Here is a 27,936-nt window from a genome sequence, read left to right on the forward strand (position 1 = left end):
TTAACCACTTCCGAGCATCTTTGTTGCGCGTTGGTTGGCTTCATCGATTCTGGTTTTGTTGGAATCGGCCTAGAAAAGAGCAGAGAAGAGAGTTCTTAACTTACTCCTTAAAGTTCCATCCACCTTATGGGTCCACTCAAATTCTTCTTTTGTGAAACACTCTTGAAACTTCCCCATTCAGAACTATCACTTTTTCTGCCCTCTACCCCCACCCCAGGATCATTGCCATGGCCTTAAGTGGACAAATTCACAGAAACTTGACTTGGATTTTTGACTGCTTCTCTCACTGGATAGCATCTGGTTTTTGAGGACAGTGTAATATTATTTATGTTTCTATGCTGGAGAGGTACTCAATACTCAATGACTTCTGTGGAAACAGTCCTATCTGTTTGACTGAACTAAACTGTCACCACTTATTAGATCCTTCTTAGCTCACTTATAGCAGTATCTGTACCAATTACATCTTAGATCTCAACTTTCTTGTTTATAAGAATGGCCTGATAAGAATAGTACTAATGACATTGACAGTGTTCTACTCATTCAACCTGGATGACATTAACCATTGGGTGCATATGATTATTTGCTACTTTTTCCAAGTAAAGAAACAAAGCAGATAGAAATACAGGCAACTGAACATTTCCCTAGTGCCTGATTTCTCTTTAAACCTATAATGTCTCCCTCTATTATGGTATCTCTTATCTTGCGCTCCTCTATTTTTTCCCCTAACTTAACCTTCCTGCTTCCTCATGTCCTCCTCACCTAGGGAAATGTCCAGAGATCTGCAAAGATGACACCAACTAACCGTCTATGCAACAGAGGAGAGGCTACCTTAAATGCCCTCCCTGATAATGAGATTGATGACTGACTTATATGCCATCCTATAGCCTTCATCCAGCAGTCGGTAGAAGTAGAAGCAGACACCCACAGCTAAACACTGAATTCAACTAGAATCCAGTTGCAGAGAGGGAGTGATGAACAAAGGGGCCTAGACCATGCTGGTAAAACCCACAGAAACAGTTGACTTTAACAAGGGGGAGCTCATGGTCCCCAGACTGATAGCTGGTAAACCTCCATGAGACTGATCCAGACCCCATAAATGTGGACGTCAGTGATGAGGCCTCAGAAATCTATGGGGCATCTTGTAGTAGATCAGTCTTATATAGGAATGGACTTTGGGAGCCCATTCCACATAGAGGGATACTCCCTGAGCCTAGACACAAGGGGGTGAGCCTAGGTCCTATCCTAAAGGATATGACAGACTCTGAAGACCCCCTATGGAAGGCCTCACCCTCCCTGGGGAGCAGAAAGGGTATGTGATAGATAGGGTTTTAGTTGGGGGGGTGCAGGGGAGGAGGGGAGGGAGAGGGAAGGGGGATTGTCATATAAAACAATCTTGTTTCCAATTCAAATAAAAAATGGAAAAAAAAGAAATACAGGCAACTGTCTAGAGTGTTAGTAACTGAGGGAAAGTCGAAAGCAAGCAACCTGGATTCAGAAACCTCACTATTATTCCTCTATAGAGATTTGCTGTGGCATATTAATCAAGCATACATATATAATGGAACTTAAAAATGTCTGTCCTAAAATTAAGCACTTATTGTGTCTTAACTTATAGTTATTGTTACTGAGTTGAAGTTTGGCATGCTTCAGGTTATTTACTGGCCTTTAAGCCATATTTTTCTTTTCTTTTTTAATAACTCAAGCAAATGGATTCAATATTCCTTTGCTGTTCTTGTTGTGGCAGCCCCATATAGGAGGGTGCTGTTATTAAAGACAGCAGCAACATATAAGTGCCATTTTTGAAGGTTTACTTCCATGAGTTGGTAACCAGCAAATCTTTAACAAAAGCACATTTGTCATAATTTTGTACCTTGCTTCCTTCAGCCTCAGAATTAATCTATTCACTCTTTGGGCTACATCTTGCTGTATATACAGCATGGAACCCAGGAATGTCACAAGGTTAGACCCTTAAGCCACCAGGTGTTCCAGGGAATTAGTTTTCTGATGAGCCATTAACACTCACTGATCACAGGCTTTGCACCCACTTCTCCAGTTTCCAATCTCCACTGGGTAGGGTCTTCTCTATTCAATTTGAATGTATGAATTCCTAGGCCACTGGAGTCATCCATATTCAAACAGATTTGGAAAGTTGAGCATATTTCTAGATTATTCACAACTGAATTATCTGGCCATCTGTTTGGCTAATCAGGAGTTGGCTTCAAAATGAGTATTTACATCATAAGAGACAACACTGATTTGTCCTGATTTTTCTGAGCTATAGACACACACACACACACACACACACACACACACACACACACACACACACACACACACACACACACGATTCCCAGGATCCTCATTTGGAAAATGGATATCCCCCAATTTTATTTAGTTCCCAAATCCTTCTGTACCTACAAACTGTATCAGGAATAAGCACACTTTTGTGCAAAGGAAAATTACTAGATCAGACCAATTTGAAATGTTCCTATGGATTGAATTGTGCTGTTTTCATACTGAGCATAGAAAAGCTGAAGTGAAAAAATAATCCACTTTAAAATAAATGTCATTTCTGAAGGAAAATGGAGACCATCTTGTTTATGAATGCACAGTCTGGCTTTCCCAAGGCAGCTCCAGGGATATTTTAGTCGAGCAGAGTCTATTCTTGGGAATAGTGTGAAAAGACAGGGTGGACCTGAAACACCTTCGTTCACTTCTTTTCAAGTTCTCTCTGAAGCACATTCGAATTCCAGACCCATAATATATGTCACAAAGGCACCACATGCTTTTTATGTTATATAAAAGAAATCCACTTTTAGACACCAAAACCAAAACTAACAAACAACAACAATGAAAACAACAACAACAACAAAACCAACAGAATCTCCTCCCTTGCAGGTATGTCCCTTAGAACATGTGTCTGCATTCATCCTATTTATGTGCTTGGGGATATATATATTATATATAATATATATATATATATATTATATATATATATATATATATTTAATGGAGGCTACCCACCCCAGGTTTCATGTTTGATTTTAGAGGATACTAAGCTCATTAATGTATCCAATATGTGCTACATGATTTCCCTTTGTGAAAAGTTCATAGTATCCACCAGGGAGCCCAGACATTGTTAGGAGCTACTGAGCCCATGTTTCTGAGCCCTTAACTTCATGGCAGGTGGTGTACTGGCCCAGATCAGACATCTAGAACTTTGTGCTTACTACGTCATACATCAGCCTCTCTAGATTCCCGGGTTAAAATATTCTCCAATCTTTCAGGTTACAGAGCTGCTGAACAGCAAATCCCTTTTAGAAGTAATCACCTTAGTTCTCGGGCTCTGTGTTTCCCATTGACAGAAGACCTCAAGGACTGCCCAGCCTGCATCTCACACATCTACTTCCACAGGCGTTCCCTTGAAGTTTGAACATCTCTGTTGTTTCCTTAGCACCAGTTTGCATAAAGCTTGTGATGGAAACTTACTTCTAATTTCCAGTTTTCTGGAAGAATGGGGTGCTTGTAACTTTGGAAGACTATATATATATATATATATATATATATATATATATCCATAAGCAAAAACGCAAAGCAATTTCTTAAAAACCTACAAGAATATATGAAAACTGTTAATGTTTTGAATTCCCTAGACTTCAGTATCAATCCAAATGTTGATGAGAAGAGATCATGACAGTGGAAGTGGGGTGAAGATCAGGGATGGGGTCAAGAGAGAAGAGACTTCTCTTTGCTTTATCTACTGTGTGGTGTTAACTCAATCCTATACATGCAGAGACTTTTGAATACAATTATCAGAGACCAACGCTTCCTTGAGAAGGGGGAGAATCTGCTAATAATATTGCAGCTCTGTTTAAATTGTGTCCACATTATGATTTTAGGGGAAAAAAGGTGGAATTTCTATTTCAAATGTGGACCAGGCTAAAGTAATTATTAAAAGGCAGTTATACCCCTTCCCTCTACCTCAGTGACTCAGCAGTCTAGGGTTGATGGAAACCAGAGCAGCTATTTCCCATTAAGTTGCCTGGCTTTTCCCTAAACATTTATCCCTATGCATGCCTTTATCTGTAAAGCACAGGTTAATACCAAAGGTACTTGCCATACTAGAGAACTACACCTGTAGAGGTAACAGAATCATGAATTTTGCTGACTTTTTAGGAGCAATAAATATTTCTTGTTTTTTCAAGTTCCAGTATTTCAAAGGTTGACCCTGTTATGTTGAACCCAGCCTGTCTTTGTTATCTGCTTGCTTTTGAGTCCATTTGGCCGACTGATTGAAAATAAGCACTTCCTGTTTCCTCAGATTGTTTTCCTTCTGCAAAACAGCTCAGCAATTATTTCTTTGTTCATTTTTCTTTGGGGGCTATAATGGCTTATGTCTGGTGGCATTGGCTCCTTTTTGAACCTTTCAATATGATTCTAAAACCCATTGGCTCCCACAGCATTAAAAGCTTTATCATAGCAAAAGCTGCTTAGCCTTGACAAGTACGTTGTAACTTGGAGATAAAAGCAAAGCACAAGCATTTTGCCAGCCAGCTCTGACATTTATGTAGCTCAATACTGGTCAGGCAAAATATTATGTGGTCAGATATTATTTATTACTATGTATTGTTTAATATTTTCTAGTCATCCCTTCAAGGCACTGAAGGATGCTTTGGGGACAAAGAAACTACTATGTAGCTTTGTGACTTAAAAGATCTAAAAATTAACCCACTTTGTTCCTGGCAATGAAAAAGATATAAAGATTCAAGATCTCTGATTAAGAACTTCAGTGTTTCACAGAGAATGAACACAGCATAAGAGTTGCTAGACAGAAATTACATAAAATCATTATTAAACACTTAATGCACCCATCTCCCCCTATTGGTATTTGTACAGTTTAAAAGATTATAATTAATATTCAACATAGTACTATTGGGGATAAGAAAATTGCAAGGAAAGAGAATTGATGTCTGATTTGTATGGTGAGCGGTTTCTTGGTTTTAGTGTCCTGATACGACTTTCTTGGCAGTGGGGAGTATATCATTTTCATGTGTTCTAAGTGCCTGGCACATGCTTGGAATGGGAGAGATTTAGAAAAATACTGACTACATTTAATTGTATGCTCTGGGGCAAAAGGTATAGCTCATTGGTGGAACAGTTTTCTATCATACCCAAGGCCTGTGCTCAATCCCCAGCACTGCAACAAATGAAAATCTCAATTAGATTCTAATTTTCATGCCAGTTCAGTTGCTGAATCCCATGCAAATATTAAGTGCAAAATATCCAGCAACTAGTGTGCCTGGATGTAGTGTTCCCTTCCTAGTGGCAACCACTAGTCACCACCCAAACTTATAGTTGTGGGCTCACCTTCTCCATGATCCTGTCGATCTGGCGATTCTGGGTATCGATTTCATTGCCCATGTCTAGGGCCATATGACGGAGGTTGCCAATGATGCCGCTCACCTGCTCCAGGTTCTCATCCATTTCATTTTCCCGGGCATCATTTGTTACCCTGGGAGCCAAAGCAATTTTGGAAGTCAGAGTGAGAAAAAAGTTAGTATTAAGGAGTAGAGCTCCTTAATACTTGTGGAAAGTCCACAGACATCTAGGGATCTGATCTACCTTATTCTTATTCAATATACCAACACACCTTAACATCTGTCTGTTTCGAATGTAATTTTAAAATCGGAGTTTTGAGCTCAAGGTGTGGCTTAATAGTAGAGTACTTGCATGCTTATGCAAAAACTGTATTTTGGAGCCTTGGATTCTTTCTCTGTATCTGTCTCTGATAAGGTTTGGCTATGAAGCCAAGGCTGGTAGAAATCTTGATTCACCCTCCTCATCCTGCCCAGTATGAGTCTTGCAGGTATGCACCTCTACAGCTGCTTTGATTTTTACAGTTCTAAAGAAAGCATATTTACTAAATGAAACACATCAATTTATTTATTTTTATGATTTCTAAAACTACATCCTTTCCTCATTCGTCCATGTTTATTTTAGTTATTGTTTTATTTATTTATTTGCTTTTTGTTTTTGTTTTTTTTTTTTTTTTGAGACAGAGTTTCTCTGTGTATCCTTGGATGTTCTAGAACTTGCTCTGTAGACCAGGCTGGCCTCAAACTCAGAGATCTGCCTTACTCTGCCTTGAGTACTGGGATAAAAGGCATGAGCCACCGTCACCCAGACTCTTTTACTTATTTTTAATGTGTGTTTGGTGTGTGTATGTGTGTGATCTGTATGTGTGTGTTCATATGTGAGTCCTGGTATGTGCCATGGTACCCATGTAAACATCAGAGGACAGCCTGAGGTGTAAGCCTCACTTTCTAACATGTCTACTAGAGCATCTTGCTCATCACCATGCATGTCATGGATGAGCTTTTGGGACTTCTGCCCACTTCCCATGTCACCACAGGTACACTAGAATGTTAGATTTGTACCGCCACACCTGGTTTTCACATGGCTTCTGGGCATCTGAACTCACTGGAGCTGGAGCGGCAAGCATTTAATCCACAGAGCAACATCTGAGCCACCCAATACCTTAATTTTATTTTTATGAAGATAAAATCATTTATTCTGAGGCACTTCAGGTCAGGAGATAGAGGCAGAATTATATAAAGGCTATTTTCTTTTTTCTGACACATAAATCTCCAAGGTGAAAGAAGAGAGTGACATAGAGAATCTTAGTGCTCATCACTTTGTCTCCTTGGGGTGTGCTTCAGTGTGAACATCAGTGGCAACCTGTTTGCCTCTGAATCCTGAGAACTATGAAGAGATTCGAAGGGAACCGCTTTTGGGGGTGATTCTTAATATATGCATATGTTGACATCATAGGTTTGGTAGGGGAATTGGAACTGGTGCTTTTAGAGCACAGAAATGTGTATCTGGTGGTTTCTGTTGAATGGGTAGGAATAGGAAGGCAGGAGCTGGCTCACAAAGCACTTCACCACATTTCCCGGGGTCAACATGAAGGTTAAGAAGGCACTAATTACAGAATCCTCCTACTATTTACAGTGATGAACTAAGGGAGGGTTAAATTCCCTTTCCCATGGCAACTTCCAAAGCACACTGGCCTATTATGACTTTGTTCTTTTGTTCATTTTGTTTTGCTTGAAACCTTGTCTCCATGCACAGCCCAAGCTGACCTTGAGCACTCGGGCCTCCTGAATGCTAGGATTTCTATGCCACTATGCCTGGCTCCACTAAAATATATATTGACCCGAGCCAGAGAAAATTTAAAAATTAAGAGAGAACTTCCTATCATTTACATTTCATTTGAAGGATCATCAACAATGAACACATTCCTGTAGTGCAATTCTTTCCAGTCCTAACACAAGGTGGAATCACCCAAGCTTTACAAATCATAGATGCTTGTGTCATTGTCAAGAGGTTTGGATTCATTTGCTGTATACTGAGTATAGACAATAGTCCCTCCATCTTTTCTCCATCCCTTTCTCCCTGCTTTCTCCCTTTCTTTCCTCTGTATCCTCCTCATTGATACTAATACAGGCACTGGCTTGAAAATCATTTAGAGGCAGAAATAGATGGTTATCTGTAAAGCCACAGGTGCAGATCTAGACCCTACACTATATGAATCACAGCAGTATTGGTTGGCCCACAACTACAATGATTTGGGGGTAGATAGTCATGAAGACATATATTCTTACCTACGCTGAGTCCCCGTATAACAGTCTACATCAGTGGTTCTCAACCTTCCTAATGCTGCAACCCTTTAATGCATTTCTTCATGCTGTGGTGACCCCACAACCATAACATCATTTTTCATTGTTATTTCATAACTGTAATTTTGCTACTGTTAGGAATCATAATGTAAATATTCTTGGAGACAGAGGTTTGCCAAAGGAGTTGCTACCCACAAGTTGAGAACCACTGCTCTACTAGTCTAAATATGTCTTAATTGATATTGCTTATGCTTTCTTTGACAAAACTAAGTTGTTGGGGTTAAGACAAAGGGATGATAGGTTGGATGGGAGTCCAAAAATATAAGGACTATAATCTTTCCCTTTTCATTGGAAATATTTGGCTGTTTTTCTGCCTGGTGGTTTCCTCGGAGGCAAGGTATTGGCTGACTTATATAACTTAAGGCTTTAAAAACAGATATTTAAATCGGTCTTCACTTCTAGATCTCAAAAGAAGTGGTTAGTGCACATCTCAATTTTTTCTTTTTCTTTTTTTTCCACACAGATCAGTTCTTTGACCTTCCCTGTTCTGTGCCCTAAGAAGCTCATCTTCATTATTATACAACTGGCTTTTCATTTGCTCTGACTCCCAGTGGGCTTTGGATAATGGCCTGAGGGAGATTAGAGGACAAGAGAAGCAGGACTTGGGGCATTTCCTACTCTTTCTCATTCTAGCCAACTGTGGCTATGACTGAATTTCACTACCATAATACCCTTTTTTAGTCATAATTTTTGGGTTCTGGTAACAGTTCTTGCTCCTATCTCCTGAGGACTGAGAGGTAACAGCTTCCTGCTACTACTAGACTATAAATCACTCATGCTGCTTAACACGCCCCAGTAACAGTGTTTAATAAGCTTAGCTAAAATAAAACATATCGTGCAACGCCTTTCCACAACCACTCTGATTCTGGGTGTGGTCGAGGGATTTGGTTTGTCTAGAGACACTCTGTCAAATAGCCCCCAAACCACAGTTTGGAAGGACATTGTGCCTTGGTCTTGTCTCTTTGACACACTATCATCACCATGAAGAAGTCTAAACTCTTTGTTGGAAGACCTCATGGAGGTGGATGGAAGTTGCCTGTAGTGGTAGACCAGCCAAAAACCAGGTAAGTCAGTGAGGCTGTCACGAATCCACTCCTAGCTTCATGTGGGAGTCCAAAAATTCTTTGCAGAAGAAGATAAAATAATTTAGTGCTGGTTATCCACCAACAGAACTCCAAGAAACTCACCTGCGGATGAAGCCACCACTGATGGCCATCTGCTCTCGTTCATCCACCACACGAGCAGGCTGGCTGGCCACTACTCCATCCTGATTATTGCCCCAGGCTTTTTTGTAAGCATCACTGGATTTAAGCCTATGCAAAAAATTGGGTGAGTGACAAAGCACAGGGTGGAGCAGCAAGCTCACAGAAATTACCAATTCTTTAAGCGAAGAACCGAACCAAGCAAATGAGTTTTAAATTGAGGCAATAGAGAATACCGATATATCATAATCTGGACCCAAACAGTTGGCCACCACCACGCCTCAGCTATTCAGCATTTTATTTTCAATTGAGCCAATTGCAATGGTCAAGACTAATCTCTGGTTTGTTTTGTGGTTTAATTGGACTTAAGATAAGCTGGAGAACATTCAGTTCTATTTCAGTGACATGGTTATATTTTGAGACACAAAACACAGAAAAACATACTGGCAGACAGACACAAAACAAGACTGCCAAGTAGAGGGTGTACATCACACCACAGTAACACAGAATCATTATGAAAAACATACTTGACCAAGTTTTTAACACATTGTCATGCAACGATCTCCGCTTAATATATTTCCCCCAATGACTATGTGATCTGCATCCCCAATGCTTCATGTAAGACACAGAGGATCGGTGGTTGGCCAAGGGTGATGGTCTTTGGGTTGCCTCTACGGTGGTTTGAAATTGATAATATATCGGTACTTCCAAACAGTCACCATACATCCAGGGTTGATGTACAAACCTTTGTCCACAGAGACAAAAAGTAAAAGAAGCATAGTGAAATGAATGCAGGAAAATAGAAGAGAGAACAAGCCATCTAGCATCAAAGAGAACCCCCACCACCCTGTGTCTTCTTCATGCACCAGCTACAGGCATGAGTAGAAAGTGAAGCATTCTCATTTAAGCCAAACTACTCCAGAAGTTGACCATTCTCGAAATAGGCACTAGCAGGACAGTAATAGCCTTCGTGACGATTTGAAACGCAGTTCATTAGCTTCTTGGTTGGGCCAAAGGGCAGGGTGGTGTGCATACAGATTCCTACTTTAAACTATCCTGGGTTATGACAGAGGAGAGTGGTTTGGAACTAGTGTGGTCTCCATGGGCTACATTTCACTGACCTGCCTTGGAACAAAACTTAAAATCCAGGCATACCTGTTGTGCCCAATAGAAACATATAGAGCATATTTTGGTGGGTGTGTTGTAATTTAAGGCAATCAAAGATGTTTCTAGGTTCTTTGCATAGTAGAAACCACATGCTATTGAGTCCAAGAACAACATACATCCTTTGGTTCCATTTCACAGTTTTTATTCTAAGACACCAAGATTTAATCCCTTCCCCCGCTTCTTTCTCTCACTAGAGGGCCAAAGCCATCTTTTAAACTGGCTTTAATCCTTGTAGACTGAGACAAGGAAACCATGGTGACAAACTGGGAAATGCACCAATGAATTTCAACAGCTCCCACAATTTACTGTCACAACTTACTGCATCACAGGGCATGGGCCCACTCCATGAATGGTACAAGGCCAGAACACAAATTTTCATAGTTAAGAGAGTTGGTCTCTCCACCCCACCTCCCCATTCTCTCTCTTTTTGGTTATAAGAAGCTGTTTGGACTTTGTGATGTTTTCTGCTATGTAAAATGTCTGGTATACCATCTTTGGCAAAGTCAAAGGAAAGGGAAATATGCGTTTCCAAAGAGAAGGCAAACCACTGCACCCACAACGCTGCACACACTCACATCACGGCCGTACATCTACCATAGTCCTTCGAAACATGCCGAGACAGGGCAAAGCCCCCGGAGAGTCCAGGGCACCACCAGCCACTGCGTTGTGACACATGGTTTTTAAAGCATTATTTACACACATCAGGGAACACTTCACTCAAGCTTTGAAGCTCAATTAGGGTCTCTTTAGAATTAAGGAATTGGGGACCACTTATACATGGATTTAGTAGGGGTCATACTTCTTCAGAACCTGAGGATCCACCTCAAGGAGCCCTGCCTTCACCCTTTCTTCACACACAATTGATGGAGGGGGTGGGAGGTGCATCTGTTGCCATTTGCTCCAAATGTGGGGTAAGTTGGCTCTGAAAAGGGCTTACAGTCAAATCTTGACTAACTGGAATACTTGCCCATGAGTGAGAGTTTGGAGAATTTTATGGTTTTACCAGTGAACAGTAGACTCTGGAGGAAAATTATGTTTCAAGGGTAACTAGTAAATATCTTTCTCAAATTCTTAAGCAAATTTTCTGTTCAGAGTCTTTGGGTATGGGCACAATCCAGTCCTCCTACAGTTATGCCTTATATTGATATATCTGATGGCCTTTTCAAACCAGCTCTAATTTACCACTTATTTATTTCTCCATAGGTAGAGATAGTAGAATAGAGACTGCTTGAGACACTGCAAATGAGCTAGATGTCCTGGAAAACAAGACATTTCAAACCTGCTCTGACTGCCCTCCCTTCCCCGTCCCACTTTTCTTTGGCTAAAAACAGAAAGGGGGCAAAAGTGTTTTGCAGCTGAGGGTTCCAGTTAGCTGGATTCCAGTTAGCCAGGCTTTACCGTAGAGCACTCTTTTTGATTTTTTTTAACTTGGTTTTTATTTATTAGTACCATGAGCCCCTCCCCCTCCTAAACAGGAAGTGGGATATTTCAAATCAGCCTCAAAGTTTAAAGGATGTGAATGGTCACATAATCTACTCAAAATGACATCAATTTCTATTCTAAAAGCTAGGATCAGGAGAGCTTTTGGGTAAAAGGCTTCTTTTAAAAGGGAAAGGGGGAAGGGTGAGGGAGATCAGGTAATGAGTTTAATTTTCCAAATGCATGTTGGGCAATCCACTCATGCATTTTCCCCCCACTGCTAGCCAGCCAAATGAGACTATCTTCTAGAACCCTTGAGTTTTTGGGTTCTTTCTGTTGCAAATCTTTGTAACCACATGTCACATTTCTGCTACATTCCAAAAAAGCGTTGCAGAACCTTGAGAACAGTTAAATGTTTGGAGATGTCGTGCATGCAAAATCTACACATTTCAACATTTCAGCCAGTGTACGGGCAGATCTTCCAAGAGGAAGAGTTAGAGGAGATGGGTCCAATTTAGGATGGGACTGCTGCTTCTTACAGATGAGGATGCCTTTGCACTGGGTGAGGCTATAGCACCTCGTGACCAAGTGCTGAAGCTGGTGAGCAGTCAAGAGGGAATCTGCCACATGCTCTGACTTGCAGAGGCTTACCTGGGCCAAATTAGCCTGTCTCTTTTACTTCCGAGAAAGGAAAAAAAATGAAACCTTGATACATGCATTTCTAATCCTCCACACTTACCAAAAGACTTGTCTAAATCTACAATTTTCATTGTGGGATTGAGGAAAACAATGTGCCCCAAGTGCCTCTGTCTCAAAGTACACTTTCTGGAAAATGTTGAAACGTTCATCAATAAAAATTGCCGACAGTGAGGCTTCCACTGTAGTATGCCTGATTTTTAATGCATCAACAGTAATTCCCACTAGTATTATCTATGCTATGAGATGAATGCATTGGAGACGGTATTGATCTGTTCTGCATGCCACATGCTCATCCTGCCTATGAGCCTGCAGGAATGAGCTAGTCAAGGCTTGGAGATGAGCCTTGGGAAAACCAAAGCTTCAGGCAGGCAGGCAGCACCTACTTGTTACAGGGACACACACAAAGCCCGCAGAATTTTCCTAGGTCCGTCAAATTCTTTTCTGCTTCTTTCATGTCCTTATTGATTTGGTCCATCCCTTCCTCAATGCGTTCCAGTTGTTCTGATTAAACACAAGTATTTTATCCCCACAGAATGAAGCAGATGGAAAAGGACAAAGAAAAAAAAGACAAAACTTCAGACATTCACTTTGACATTAAAAAGAAAAACAAAAAAGAAAAGAAAAAGAAAGAAAGAAAGAAAACTGGACGCCACAGATTAGAGCTGGTACCCAGTACCTACTTGTTACAAGGACATATGAAAAGGCCACAGCATTTCCCTAAATCTTTTAAATTTTTCTCAGCCTCCTTCATGTCTTGGTTGATATGGTTCATGCCTTCTTCGACACGATCGAGTTGTTCTGGTTAGGACAAAGGGATGATAGTGTGGAATGAATTTTTTTGGGGTTTCCAACAGAACATGAGAAATGACTATGTGAAACAGAATTAGAGAGAAAGAGAGAGAGGGAGAGAGGGGGAGAAGGAGAGAGAGAGACAGAGAGAGAGACAGAGAGAGAGACAGAGAGAGAGAGAGAGAGAGAGAGAGAGAGAGAGAGAGAGAGAGAGAGAGATTGAGATTACAATGCATTGCCCAAGAGGATGCATTGCTGTAGACGGCTGCTGCTGTCCTAAATAGACATGGGTGGAAGGAAATGAACAAGAACAATGCTCAAAATAGTTTGCAGTTCAGACATGATGGGATGAGATCAGAAAGTCTGTTTGATTTTGTATATCCAGGGAAGTTGCAGTGTATTGACTAAGACACCAGTGAAACCCAAGAGAAAGAAAAACAGGGTGTTAATTTATAGCTAAGGTGCTCCCATTCAACACTTTGAGAAAGATTATCTGCTCCAATTTCAAAATATCTGTATCTTTTGACTGTTATGTGCCCCCAACCAGATAAAAGGAGAAAATAGAGTGTGTTTTCTTCTTGGTGGCAAACAACAGAACCGTAAGCAGGAATAGACATGGTTATGAGTTTCTGCTCTTCCCTCGGCAGTGGCTGTACAGCTAGAAGTAGCCAAAGGTGTGTTCTTGGTTTTCCTTATTTAATTCATAGAGGCTGGAAAAGAAGGCAACATCAGAACAACAATACTGTAAGTACCAAAACATTTCAATTCATTTCTTACCCTGTGAGTGACTTGCTGCAAAAGCTGGGAAAGACATTTTATTCTTCTGCTCTGGCTGCCTAGTGTCTATGGTGTGGACCTGCCAACTACTAACCTGGTCATTGAACAAGGAGAACGTGTGTCTCTTTGGAGGAGGGGCAGTGAATTGGCACACAGAATGGCACTGAGCCATTGCTACAAGGAAAGATGAGTTTAGTGCATCTGAAACACAGCTCGATACTCATAAAAATGAATCAGTTCTTGGTTGCCAGGGTTACATAAACCAAATTGACTAATTTCTCAAATGTGTCATCAAGTTAGGGTAACTGCAAGTTTAATGAAGGGGATTTGTCAAGTAGCTTTTAAGACCATTAAAGGAGAAGTGTAATATGATGTCTTGGCTGTCTAATTATAATGCCCAGTTACATCCTGCTCCTCCTTTTGTCTGTATTTTCATGCATGCATTGATGATTGTGCCTCTAGAAGTAAAGGCATACATGCCTAGGGTAAAACTCATGAGCACATTTCTAGCCTAAAGGCCTACACAATCACCTGAAAACCATTTCACATAAGTGTATGATGTGAAAACTGTCACTGTAAGATCTAAACGAGGCTCACCAGTGACTCAAGTAGGGAAAGCACAAATCTGGATAATAAAAGATTATGTTTGCTCTCTTTGGCAGGACTAAAGAAGAAATGGTCACTGATTAGGTCTCTGCTGCTTCTGCTATGTTTTTCAGAAACTGATAGAAACACTGCAGTGTTTATTCAGCATGGAGAGACAGTGGTGCCATTCTTCTGTTGAGTGCACAGAGACAGGAATGTCCTGGAAATCTTTACATGCAAGAAGACTTTCCTCCCGTCTTCCTCATATTTGAGGGAACTTTCCATTCTGCTGCCTTCTTCTCTTCCTGGCTTGTTTGACTTTTTGACACAGGATTTTCCTATGGATCCCAGCATCCTAAGTCCACGATTGTAAGAACAACCATGCCAAGCTTGATTTTTTTTTAAACTAATGACCTAACTCCAGTTTCCTTTTAAGAACGTAATAAACCAGTTGGTGAATCAAATGTAATACCTGAGTGAGAGGACTAGGGTGGAATGGAAAGGACACAGTGTTTTATTGAAACCTTTAAATTTTTTCTTGGCCTCCTATATGTCCTATATGTCTTGGTTGACACGGTTCATGCTTTTATCAACGTGTCATTAAATGAAGAACCATCATGCATACAGATAGAAAGAAGGATGTTGGTTCAAATCAAAGAATTGCTGATAGCATAAAGAGTGCTGTGTTAGGATGAATTTAAGGAGGTACCTGGGCTCAAAGGGCAAATTCACCACAGGGCACAAACACTGGCAGCAATGCACATTCCTGATGCATTTCTCTTCAGTTAGAAAGCAAGGAATATATACTTTGTTTTTGCAAAAATCATGACTCTGACAAGATTTCGGAAGCCTTATCCCTGGTGGCTCTGGGAATTAGGAGGTAATGCATGTCTGTGAACTGACCTTGAAGTGTTGGACATATGAGTTAGGTAATTGAAAGATTAAAGTGAACACACCCATGAAAGGTGCATCCTGCTGTGGATTTCCAGCTTTGCTGGCAAAGGTTTGACTGCAAGGGAAAAAAATCTAATGGCTGAATCTGATAAAAAAAAAAAAAACAAAAAACAAAAAACCAACCAACCAAACAAAAAAACCCACCTAGAACTATTCTTTCCAGGTGGTCGGGCTACAATATTAACTTTACTGTGCTGAGTTGTGTTTGTGGGCCTGTTTGACACATTAAGACTTGGTAGCCTTGGAATAATTTCTGTGAAACACAAACAGGAAGTTTGTGAGGACCTCCATCTCTTCATTTCATTCCCTGGCAGAGCTGCATCTATGAAGGTCTCACACATACTGCACAAGGTTGACTATGGCTCCGATCCCTAAGCTTTTGTGTTTGTTCTTGGAGGTTGAGAAGAGAACATTTTTCAACATCTTCCAGTCTTCTAGTAGACAACACTGAATGTTGTTAGCACAGACTGAAGCATTTTTCTGTTTGCCATGATATTTGAGTGATCATTTGTCTCTGATGGGTTCACCAGTAGAAGATAGACTCTTAGGGATTTGTTTAGACATCTTTTCTGCTATTATCCTAAGTAGAGGAATATAAGACCCTTAGAATTTTGGGCCTGGTCCTAAAGTAAAACACAGTGTTTTACCTACTATGCAAGCCTTCATACTAATACCCAGTTAGAAGACACTGACTATATGATTTCCACTTTCCTTAACATTATTGAACACTATGAAATTAATTTAAACATTGAGATAACCACATATCCACAGTGGCTACCACATTGGAAAGCCTGAACCATTCTGAATTAAGGTTGGTGAGTGAATTAGCAAGGGGTTGCAGTATTTTGTCAAATGATGCTTTGTAGTGCCATTAATTTTAAAGTGGTTGGATGGTCCTCTGGGTTGGCCTTGATTTTGTCTTTTTTTTTCTGGCCAGAGATTTTACTATTTAATTTAGAGCTCACCACAGATACATTTTCAGAGAGCCTGGATGGAGGCATCAAAACAAACAATCCAGAAAAGACTAACAAAAGAAATAAAAGACATGGCAGTAAGTGAAAAGTTAGATTATCCCTGTTAATACAGAGCCATTAGGGGATTTTCCTGGGAGACATCATTTTAAGGGGAACAAAAGTCTCAGGGCTCTGTATGTGTCCAGAGTTGTCTGTCATGCCTGGTGCTCCTTGGTGTCCCACGATACCTGGGTCTAAAACAAGAATCCTATAATGAATGTCCCATTGCAACTGTTCAGTTGGACAACCTACAGAGGTCTGGCCTGCCTCCACAGTAGGTGCAATGTTTCCCTAGGAGGATGGTTGTTGCTTGTGGTTCTTTGAGCAGCTGTGAGGCAGAAATAGTTAATACTCTAGATGTCAGGCACAGGCAAAATTAGTACAGCATAAACTGAAGAGAAATCAAAAGCAGTTACTGATCTCAACAAGTAAACATTGCAAAAGCAGAATTAAACATGCTTATTAAGAGGCAAGGAAGATGGTAGTGGGCACACTTATATGTCACTTGCTAAGCTCCTAAGTTTCTAGTAAAAATGAAATGTGTACCCTTTAAGACAAGCCCCAGGCCACCCACTTTGGAGATTTACAATTGTAATATTTTTATTTATTTATTTATTTATTGTCAGTATGAGCTGTTTATTATACATCTGATGTATCACAAGCTCTCATGGGAAATATGCTTACCAGAGGACTCCAAAATGTTCCAGCTGAAAACATTCATTATCCTGTGGGGGGAAAATCTGTTCTTTGTTTTTAGATAATAATATCTAGATGCTTGTGGGAATTATAATGCTTAAGAATTATGAAGTTTTGCATATGTATGGGGATTTTGGCACATTGCACCTCTAGATTTTCTTCATCAAAGTACAAGGAAAGTTTGCAATTCAGGTGAGCAGGCTGTTCATTTTCTACCTCTCTCCCTCTCTTTCCATCTGTATTGCTGGGGCCTGAAGCAAGGACCTCATTGTAGCTCTACAATTGAGCTATATCCCCAGCCTATCCCTCTCAGGCTCCATGTCTCTGTCTACTGCTTTCCATGTCATGTCTTTATGTCTTGATGGAGAAGGAAGAAGACATTATCCCAAATCTCCCTGCGATAAAGCTCCTTTCCCCACACTGCTGCCTATTAACTGAAAAAGCTGGTTTGTCACTCTTCTACATGGGTACCTTCTGTTTCACAACTTTTCAAGCAATGACTTGCTGCACCTCAGATTTCAGAGTTGGGACATTGCTACACAGATCAGACCAGGAAGAAGTTACAGCAAATCTTAAGACTGACCCTTTAGAACAGAACTCAACTAGACTCTAAATTTTAGAGATTTCAAAAAACTAATTTGATCAGTGGAAGAAAAGTGATGAGGTTGGTGTATGATCCTTTTTCCCCTATTTTATAATTATTTGATATATATTCTTTAAAAAGTTTAACATGAATAAATATTATAGAAACAAAAGCCCCTTGCATTGGGAGGAACCTGTCAGAGAAGTGGGGTGTAGCTTTGCATCTATGAGTTGCATGGTGTTCATATTAAGGTCATGCTTTCTCAAGATGCTACAAGTTAATATCTAGGTATAGTGGGACTGCCAGGTTTGTGGCCTTCCTGATCAACATGGTCTTCTCTTCTCTACTTGGGAGTGGCAATCATAGCTCTGAGGCACCCCATTATCCTAGCTGAGACCTTCTCAGAACAGCTCTTTGTTCCGGGGCTCCTCTCACTCTGTTCTCCTTTTCTTTCTAGTTCCCTTTCCAGGTGTTAGACTCATATCACATCTGAAGGCTCTTACTATCACACAGAGCTGTCATGGGCTTTTACTATCTACATCTATCCTCCATAGGCATTCCCCAATAAATCTCAAATGCTTCTAATTGCTTCTCAAAATACTTCAAATACTTTCTCTCTTTTCTTCTTACTGTAACTTTAACTCTCCAGAAGTCATCAAACACTTAAGTACTGTGTTGACAGCAGAACATCTCTTCATGGCCATATCATAGCTGACTTGGTCGATCTCTCCACTGACAAACATTTAAATTATTCCTAGTCTTATACAACTACTAGTAGGGCATATTCATTTTGCTTCACATAATTGTAAATGATTAATTGCAGTACAAAGTCCTAGGAATGTGATGTTTTGGTCAAACACAGTTACACTTCAAAACTGAAGATACTATTATCAAATTGTTTCTTATAACATGTGTATCAGCCCACAGCAGCCATGTGTAAATTAGGAGTTTCCATTTTCCCAACACACTAATCCATTGTTTGTTATGAATTTTTAAATTTTGTATCAACTTGCTAAAAACTGGCATTCTATTATCACTGATGGTTGAGAGAATATTTTTCATGTCTACTTGAAAACTGAAGCTTTATATCTTATTCCCATTTTTTAAAAATTGTTTCCTTTTGATGATATGCAGAGGCTGTCTATATTTTGGGAAAAGTGCTTTATGCTGGGCTATCAACATGGCAATTTTCCTCTCAGTTTGAAATTTTTGCTTGGAGTTTACCACAGCCTTGCTGGAATGGGTTTTATGTTCTTATATTTGCCACTAGGAAAAAAATCACAATCATAATTTTTTCTAATACCTTTACAAATTATGAAAATGTTCAAGCATCTCATTATTTATAATGAAAACAGGTAGAGAATGTGTGGCTAGAATTATGTACATTATTACTATATTGCTGAATATTTTGAGTCAAAGGAAAACATGGAATTGCCCTTATAGTTTCTACTTTAGTGTGTAGAGATGATGTACTAACATCTTGACTCTGAGTTTTGTTGCTCCTAGCCTTTCCAAAAATGCTTTTAAAATAGCTCAAATATTAAGATTGGTTAAAATTTCTACTTTCCAGACACCCCATGAAAAAAATAAAGTTTAGTTATTTCAGGGAATCTCTGTAGTGACTTGAAAACCAAAACTCCCATACACTAAATTTGGATGGTCAGAAGAAATGCATATCTCATATACTGCATCCCATAACTTGGACATTATTGTAAGGAAACTAAATTTATTGGGAAAGTTTGATAGTATAAGAATAGGAAAATTGTCAACACTGCCTAATATATTGTCTTTTAAGAAACACACATAGATTTTGCTTTTAAAATCTGTTATATCAATGTACATAGCAGAGACATTAATTAAGTCATGAAGAAGGCCTTGACATCCCACATTCGATATATTCAACAGAGAAAGAAAACTAGCAAGATGAACTTTCTAGAACCCTTACACTTACATACACATGTAACACATGCAGAATGGCCACCTGAGGGTGCACAAAAAAATTAAACACTACAACTTTATTCAGTTGAAGAATTGTTCTTACTGAAGAAATCTGAACTTACCTCCTTGTTCATCCAACATAACCAAAGTCCTGATACCAGCATCTTTACTCTACATTCCAATAATGGTAGCAAAGTTGAAAAGGAGTTAGAAAGAGAAAAGAGAAAGAGAAATCAGTAAGGAGACAATTATCCCTAAATATGGAAAATGAAGACGGACCAAAGGGAAACAAAGGGAAGATGCATGACAAGAGCAATAAGGGGCTAGGTAGGGACCAAAGGAATTGGGTAAAGGGTGAACTTTATCAGTGACTCTCAGAGCAATGAGGAGGGACATGCAGTGCCCCCTCCATAAGGTGGGCCTTTGTCCTTCAATACAGTGTGAATTGGAATGTGATGTACTTAATACCATAAATCATTTTATACCTGTAGAGTTAAAGCAACATTTTAACAGTCTTCTTGGTTGATTTTTCTTCTCTGTCAAGTTTAACCAAAAAGTGCCCATTAAGGGCCAGGGAAGATACATAAGGGAGATACATGCCCCTTGGGAAATACATAAGGATCTTGGAGTCCTGGTGCTTTGGTTTATCACAGAAGAGTGTGACTTTCCAGAGGCTGAGAAGCACAGCTCAACAGGAAACTGACTTTCTGATTTTGAGCTGTGAAGAATTCTTCAAGATCTGGGAGACAGAGTGAGATCAGAAAGTATTTTGCTCTGAAATCCACACTTATGTACAATGATTCAGTATGAGAAAATCACTCCTCTCTGTAGTCACTGCAGTTCCTTTTTGCAGCAATCTCTAGAAACACACCTCCTCTCATTGCTTTTTATCCACACAGACCACAGCTACCTAGGTTATTGGGAGGAGGGGAATGGGAATGGGTGGGGGAAGAAGAGGTGAAGATACTGTCTTATCTGATTTGGGAGTTTCCATGTCTAGGAATCTAACCTGCTCTATTGCATGCTACAGAGGGACTCACACTGACCAGAGAGATTATTGACCACAAAAGGCATGTTGAAGTCTTTCTTAAAGTATATTGTGAGTGCACGTCCATCTACCCTAAATCCACATTTTAATGATCCCTTTTCTACACTTGCTAGCCATTGCTTATGAGACAGTATAATGAAAAGCAGGTAGCTTATTCACGCATGTGGATCTGACAGTGCAGAAGCATGTCAGAGAACATCTTCTGCTCAAAGATCCTGTTCCATTCTGCTGGGGACAGAAGATGGAGAAAAGTGGGTGACTTTTATCACTCCAACTCTCATCTATTGTCATAGGATTCTATGACATATAATGAATATCACTTATTTGTATGATGACCTACAAGTATAATTTTACATTTTTCTAATTAAGTGCTGCATGTTGCATAACTAGAACTGAATTAGATGGGAGGAGCAAGAGTGTTTGACACTGTCCCAATTGGGGAGAACATAAGCAGAAAGAGTTGGCCTGGGAGCCAGAAAAGCTGGGTTGTGCTAGAAGGTTGTGTGACTCTTCCAGAGTCTCACCATTTCCCACATTGAAGGTAGAGCCAGAGAAACAAAGTAAGGGGATGTGGTTGGTGGATTCATCTCTTTTTATCCCCTTTCCTTCCATTTCCTATTATCTTGCTTAGATGTTTCTTTATTCACTTATTCAATAAATATGTACTGGATAGCTACTCTGTCCCAGACATTAAGAATAAGGGATAGAAAAATGGATAGCTTGTATCTCAATGGTATTTCTCTGCTTTAGAAACAACTAGACCTCATGTAGTAGTTCAGTACTTATCCCTAACATAGCTGTGAACATCGGGATCCCATTCCAAATAGAGGAATACTCCCTGAGCCAAGACACACGAGGGTGGGCCTGGGCCCTATCCCAAAAGATATGATAGACTCTGATGACCCCCTATGGAAGGCCTCACCCTCCCTCAGGCGCAGAAAGGATATGTGATAGGTAGGGTTTGAGTTGGGGGGGGAGGTAAGGGAGGATGGGAGGGAGAGGGAACTGGGATTGACATGTAAAACAATCTTGTTTCTAATTCAAATAAAAAAAATTCATCGGAGTAAAAAAGAGAAACAACTCGGTCAATGGGATTGGATTCAGTAAATGATTCTAAATTCTCGGTCTCTCTTTGAAGTCTTACTGCTTCAATCTCAACTGTTCTATGCCTCAGCTCACCCTGTGGTCATATGAGGGCAGCAAGAGCTCTCACACTTCCCACGGTAATAATTCAGATGAAATGACCTCTACATAGTATAGCCATCTCAAAGCTAGTTCAGTTCATGGGTGACTGAGCGGGATTCAAAAAAGAAAACATTCTGAAGTTGGATTTGATTTGAAGGGAATCTCAACATGTTTAGAATGGGCTACTCTCCTCAGATCAATTTGCTTGATGTGGAATTCTCAAAGGAAAATAAAGTTATGGCAGGATGAAACTGAAATGCTGTATGCAGGAATCCATACTCTGAAAGAGGGCTCATGAATATTATGTCTACCATTTCCTGCTGTGTGTCTCAAGCAGGTCACTTAACCACAGAGGGAAATCAAGGCAGTAGTAAAATGTGGCTATAAGTGTTAAATTAGCTAACGTATAGTTGATTATAATAGTGATAATGATGGCTCTAAGCTCAATAGCTGGCACATGGTAGGTTCTGGATAAAGGTTTGAACTTAAATTTGGTTCCATTATTTTGCTGATGGCTTTATCAAAATAACTGGGTGTTCTTATGAGATCTAGAAGATGGAGGGTCAGAGATAGGCAAAATACTGGAAAGGAAACAGAATATTACTCTCTCCAATTCCTGGAAGAGTCGTGTGCTTTAATGCCTAGATTGAGAGTGAGAGGAAGTGGCTCTAGTTCTATCCGCGCTCAATTCTTCATTTGTGTTTGACTTATAGATGAGGACATAGCCATCTAAAAGGAGTTGGAAATGCTCCTTTTCATTTCTTGCTTTTGTGAAATATATTTTCCTAATTTTATTTTTAAAACATATTGATGAATTTATTTACTCAGTGGACTAAGCCAGTATGTTTTGTTGCTGTCCTTTTGGGGTACTTTCCCCAACTCCAAGGCATCTTCCCTAAAGCCTGAACACCCAGGCATACTCTTGAACTCTGAAGGGCATCACAACTGCCAACTTGACTTGATAAAATTTTTAACTGAAAGTCTCACATCTCCATCTGTGGTTTTTGCATGATTCTTTCCTTTTTATTGCCAAAGCATTTTGAAAGATAAGCTGGTATAGGAAGAGATATGATGCTAAGACATTCATGAAATACTAGTGTTTCAGGAACTATTTCAAGCAGGTTCTGCGATGCTTCCAAATCTGCTTCCCTAAACCAGTATGGCCTATTCTGGTTCAATCCTCATAGCCCAAGACATTGGTATGCAAACTTCATTTCTACATTTAGCATCAGCAGAGTTAACATTTTTCTTCTCAAATATTTTCTCCTGGAGAACATCTTAATGATTCTCCTTTTAGATTTAATTCTTTTCTCTTTTATGCTACCAAGGCAGGTATGACTTGAATTTCAGCAGCTATTTACATGTTGGTTTCCCTGCAGTAAATCCATTTGTGTCTTCTCTCCTATCTCCAACATTAGGTACTGCATAAATATCTGCTGAAATATATACACCAAATTACATTCCCAACTCCAGCCTGTGAACCAAGTGCTATCAAGTCTCTAACCTTTGTACTTGTCTATGATATTCAGCATTTCTGAAACTTCCCCAGTGACCTCTGAGTAACTTTACATCATCCTTGAAATGCTGATGATGACTTCTTTTAAAAGTCAGGTCCCCAGGCTCCTCTGCTATTATACCATGGAGTTTATTAGAGATAGTGTAAAGCTGTACTTTCATGGGAAGTGAACTATTTGCCTTAGGGAGACTTCCAAATTCTAGTAACCTTTCCTGTCTTTGAAACTGAATTCAATAAAAGTTCAGTTCAATTCAAATTATGTAGCACTGATGAATTTTGGGGTTATGAGTAACATCCTGGTATTTCAAAACTCATATTTTCCAAATAAGTTCTGCCCTTGATGAATATTTAATACTGATTCTCTTTAAAGGAAATTTTCTTTTTGATTGAAAATCAGAACATAATCTGAATAGCCAATGCCCTAGACATGAGGAATGTTTCACTATAAATATACAATGACCCAGGAGGAAGTAAGAGCAATCCAGTCTACTCTAATAATGCCCTGCTCACAATTTCCTGAGGATGAAATGTCTAACAGCCTCCTCTTACTTATTAGATGGAAGAGATTTCACCCATCTCTTTCATTCCTTGATCTGAGACTCAACTTCATGCTTGATCGAGAAACAATTTAGGAGAAACAAAAACATACAATTCGAGAATCCTACTTCAATCAATGGAGCTTTTATTCTTAGAATAAATTAGAGCAAACAGATTTTTTGCAAGACAGGCTGACACTACTTTCATTTTGAGAAGACATGCAAGAGAGAAGGGTTCATGTTCGCAAGATTTTGAAGGACAAAGGGCTAGTTTAAAGGGGTGCATTCCAATGCATTTATTCCACTGTGTTCCATAGTCTGAGCAAAGTTTCAACAGCGCACAACTGAGCAAGTTGGAAAGAGCTAGAGGAACGCAATCATATATACATGTATTTACATAAGAAAGTGAAAAGTGAGTTCTCTGGTTGTAGGTCATGAACTATGTTGTGATAATAATGTAGCATACAATAAAATAATTATAGCCATTAAATAGTGAGCTCCCTTCATGTTAATCTCAGCTCATGTAAAAATGTTCCAAGCTCTTGCTCTTTTTTGTGTTTTGCTTGCAACACATTGGAAAATAACACATTAATGCCAAATGGCCAGCACTCCTGGATTGGGCTATTTGCCTCCTTCTTGGTATTTAAGCATTTCCATATGAGTAGTGTCCCTAGACCAGAGAAAATCAGACACTTCCCTTCATTTAGAGTAGAAGGCTGCTTGGCTATGCTGCTGAGGCCCTGTAGGCCTGCCTCTCTGTGGAGGCCCATTTGTGCTGCAATGCAAGCTCAGTTTGTTATTTTTGAAATAACAGACTTTTTTTTTCAGTGAAGGAATCATTACTTCTTCCCACTCTTCCTGTGGTCATTCACCTTTAGCCACACTTCACCCCTAGGTGAGGAGCTGCAGCTTCAGGAATAAAGGAAAACAGCATTTGCTCCAATGCTGTAAGAGGCAGCTGGCTTTTCTCTAAGTCTTTGTAAAATTCATCTCTTTTTTTCTTTCCCTTTCATGTCATTGCATAAGCAATTTATAGTAGCATAGGGTGGGTGAATAGGCTCATTTAATCATTCTGCCAGAGAAAGCCCAAGATCTCTAGAAAAGATAATCACACATGAATTTATACATTGATAAGCAGTCACATTGAAACTGTGGCTAAAGCAGCATCTTGCTGAATAAAAACCATTAGGCTTGTTTTATTAGGTTAAGATAAATACAGTCCAGCCCATTCTTTTTCAACTCCATCTCTCCCAATGGGCAAGTTCAATTAATCCATTTATTCTTCCTGGTTGACTGCTGTTCTACCAAATTGGAATGAGTAGGTTTTATTGCAAATGCTTTTTTGATTCCATTATTGCTATCTGCCCTATTTTATCCATTTAAAAATGGTTTGGGATTCATTAAACCATGAATTACAAATGCTTTAGAAATGGATGTGCAATTCAGAGTCAGTCACATAAAAGAACTTTTATATTTACTTAATTGGACTAGATTTTTCTCTTTGTTTAAGATTTTTGCTATTTTTTCTTAGATTTTCGTGCTGGACACTAAATACAACAATTTCAAAAGATGATATGCTTGCATAAATACATATTTTTCAAAGTTATAAATATAGTTGGAGTCAGAAAAGAATTTTAGATTAGCTGTAATATATTGCAACAAAATCATTACAAATGAAGACTTTTATGTAGGTAATTCCTTCATAGATTAAGCACCACTTTGCTTACTGGGACCCACTTTTGTGACTGTTGGGAACAGGAGCTTAGAAATAGTAGGTTTCTCTGTACTATGCACTGCAGAGGTAGCCTAGGCTGGAGGGTGGTGAGGTCACCTTGATAACTAGCTAACAACTCATGCCAAAATCTCCAGTATTTTCTGATACGCTATGTTCATATTGGAAGCCAGGGAGCCATGGTTTAGGGAAAAACAATAGGAGCTAGGAATGAACATGTCAACATAGGGACCTAGTTTATGTTAATAGAATCCACTCCTTACCTCTTCAACCAGCTGCAGCATGCGACGGGTGCTTTCCAGGGACTAAGATGGAAAAACATAAACACTGTTAAAGGCACTAACAGAGCACTAGGCAAGTCAGAAATGCTTTCTTCACATGAGAAACACAAAGGTCCCTATCACACATGACTTACACTTTGCAACAGAAACACCAAATGTCTTCCCAGTTTCAATCTCTTTCTACATGATCAGATTTCCCAGAGCAATCATATGAAAGCTTATCTTTATAAAACCAAAACCATATGAGGCTGATCTTGATATCAAAGGCAAAGCAATCTGGACAAATCATTTTGTATGCTCTGGATGCCTGGAAAACTATCTCATATACTTCAAGGACTACTTTGGCCTCCCTGAACTAGGGATATTGAATTTTAAACACAAACATAAGTTTTCATGAGGAGAGATGAGTTTAACGAGTTTCCTTTAAAACTCCTTGAAACACAACTGGAAGTTGTTATCAATACAAATTAAGCTGTCGCCTTAGGGTGAAAAAAAATCAAGCAAGTTTGCAATAACTATCCCATAGGAGACAGCTGTAATTACCTTCATTTTTAGATAAGAAAAAAAGCATGAAGAAAGCTTTGAGCTTGGCAGCTGGTCCCTCAGGCACAGCATCACCACTTTGTTCTCAGTTCCTTTAACATAGCTCCACTGCAACAACCAGTGTGATTTCTCAAAACCATGCTTTCAAATAGCAAATTTATGTTGGACAAGTTTCTGCAGGAGCCTGAAGGATGTGAATTTTTGCTGCAATGGACTTAAAGTGGACTCCCTTTTGTAATAAAATAGCTATTATCAGTGATGTGTTGGCAAAATGCTCTGACTCTGGGAAAAAATATAAATACATTTATGTATCTTTGCATCTATTGTAAGGCTGTGAAACACAGAGAGCACAGAGTTGACACATGATGCAACACAGCATCCTTGGTTAGCAGTTCTGTGTAGCAGGTTGATTCTCACCCAAAACTCCTGTCAGTTTTTTTTTTTTTTGTGTGTGTGTGTGTGTGTGTGTTGTCTATCTATGACTCCTCATATGATGAACTAGTATAATTCTAACATGGTCACTGCAACTGGATAACTTCACTCATGTTCATGAATAAGAAGAACCTGAAGCAGTGACGACTTAATGTTAGAATTAGTCTCATTAGTAAAGAAGGTGATGTTTTTGTTGAAAAATAAGTTTCCAAATAATGGAGGACTTCCTCAAAATTTCTTATATTTCAAAAACATTTTTACTGTTTGAGAATGCCTTACAATGAATTTTGATCATATTCACCTCTTCCACTCTTACCCCTAGCTCCTCCCTGATCCAACCCTCCCTCCCCACCCAACTCTGTATATTATTTTCTTAATGTAATAGCTACAGACATACATAATTAAAAAGTTTTATCTAGATTATTAATATTTTCCCTTCTGTCTTAACTATAGGTAATCAACAAACAATAAAGCAAGCACAACTGATATTGTTTGCCAATGACTGGTTCTCAATAATTGCTTTTGATTTGGTTTCTGAGTGCAGTGTGGTAAACTGACTCTGCAGTTTCCATTTCTTACATACAGTGAGTGTAAATGACTCAAGGGCATAGATAGCAGAAAAAATGTGCTAAACTAGCTACAAGTAATGACTTTTGAGCTCATAATACCATTGCTTTAATTATATATATTTATTTTCAAATTATGTACTTCAATTTTAGTAATAGCCACACTTAGTAACCTTCATTACTGAGGTAACCATGGCATACTGTTAGGTATCTAAAGATAAAGTTTTTCCTAGAGGACCCTGCCCTCCCAAGTGTCTAGGAGTCCTGCCTCAGGGCTGAGATGTTAATTTGTATTTGCGCCTTATAATCAATCCTGTCTAGCCTGCAGGAATCTTAGAGAAAAAGGAAGTTCTTTTTTCACCTTAAAAAAAAAATTAGACATTGAAGAATTCTTTTCTCAAAATCTGAATTGAAACCACCCACCTTCCAGTGTTGGGCTTGCCCCCTGCCTCTCTATGCCTTACCTCATCAGCCAGCTGGTCAGCCCTCCTCTGCATCTCTTCCAGCTCATTGCGCATATCTGCGTCTTCGGCCAT

The 27,936-nt window shown here is 39.4% G+C and overlaps 1 protein-coding gene across 3 annotated transcripts; it reads right to left on the reverse strand.

The window, feature by feature from the left end:
- On the reverse strand, nucleotides 1-27,936 carry Snap25 (synaptosome associated protein 25). Of its 3 annotated transcripts, none has more exons than XM_035446970.1 (7): nucleotides 27,865-27,936; nucleotides 25,842-25,883; nucleotides 19,684-19,732; nucleotides 12,610-12,727; nucleotides 8,927-9,040; nucleotides 5,368-5,512; nucleotides 1-69 (listed from the first exon to the last, which is right to left on the reverse strand). In XM_035446970.1, exons 1-7 carry the CDS (start codon nucleotides 27,934-27,936, stop codon nucleotides 1-3), a joined length of 609 nt encoding a protein of 202 aa, XP_035302861.1. The 3 variants fall into 3 exon arrangements, with proteins under 3 accessions (XP_035302861.1, XP_035302859.1, XP_035302860.1); XM_035446968.1 differs by having other exon boundaries at nucleotides 8,927-9,052; XM_035446969.1 differs by lacking the exon at nucleotides 12,610-12,727 and adding an exon at nucleotides 12,907-13,024 and having other exon boundaries at nucleotides 8,927-9,052.

Source organism: Cricetulus griseus, chromosome 6 (assembly GCF_003668045.3).
Source record: "Cricetulus griseus strain 17A/GY chromosome 6, alternate assembly CriGri-PICRH-1.0, whole genome shotgun sequence".
Taxonomy (NCBI): Eukaryota; Metazoa; Chordata; class Mammalia; order Rodentia; family Cricetidae; genus Cricetulus; species Cricetulus griseus.

Bases quoted from the DNA above. Each gene is read 5' to 3' on its own strand.
- Snap25 (XM_035446968.1), bottom strand. From the start codon at position 27,936: ATGGCCGAAGACGCAGATATGCGCAATGAGCTGGAAGAGATGCAGAGG. The intron at 19,733-25,841 runs GTAAGGAGTGGA...ATTGGAATGTAG, and splicing joins TGCTGCAGCTGGTTGAAGAG to AGTAAAGATGCTGGTATCAG. The intron at 9,053-12,609 runs GTAGGTGCTGCC...TTTTTTGCATAG, and splicing joins TGTGTGTGTCCCTGTAACAA to GCTTAAATCCAGTGATGCTT.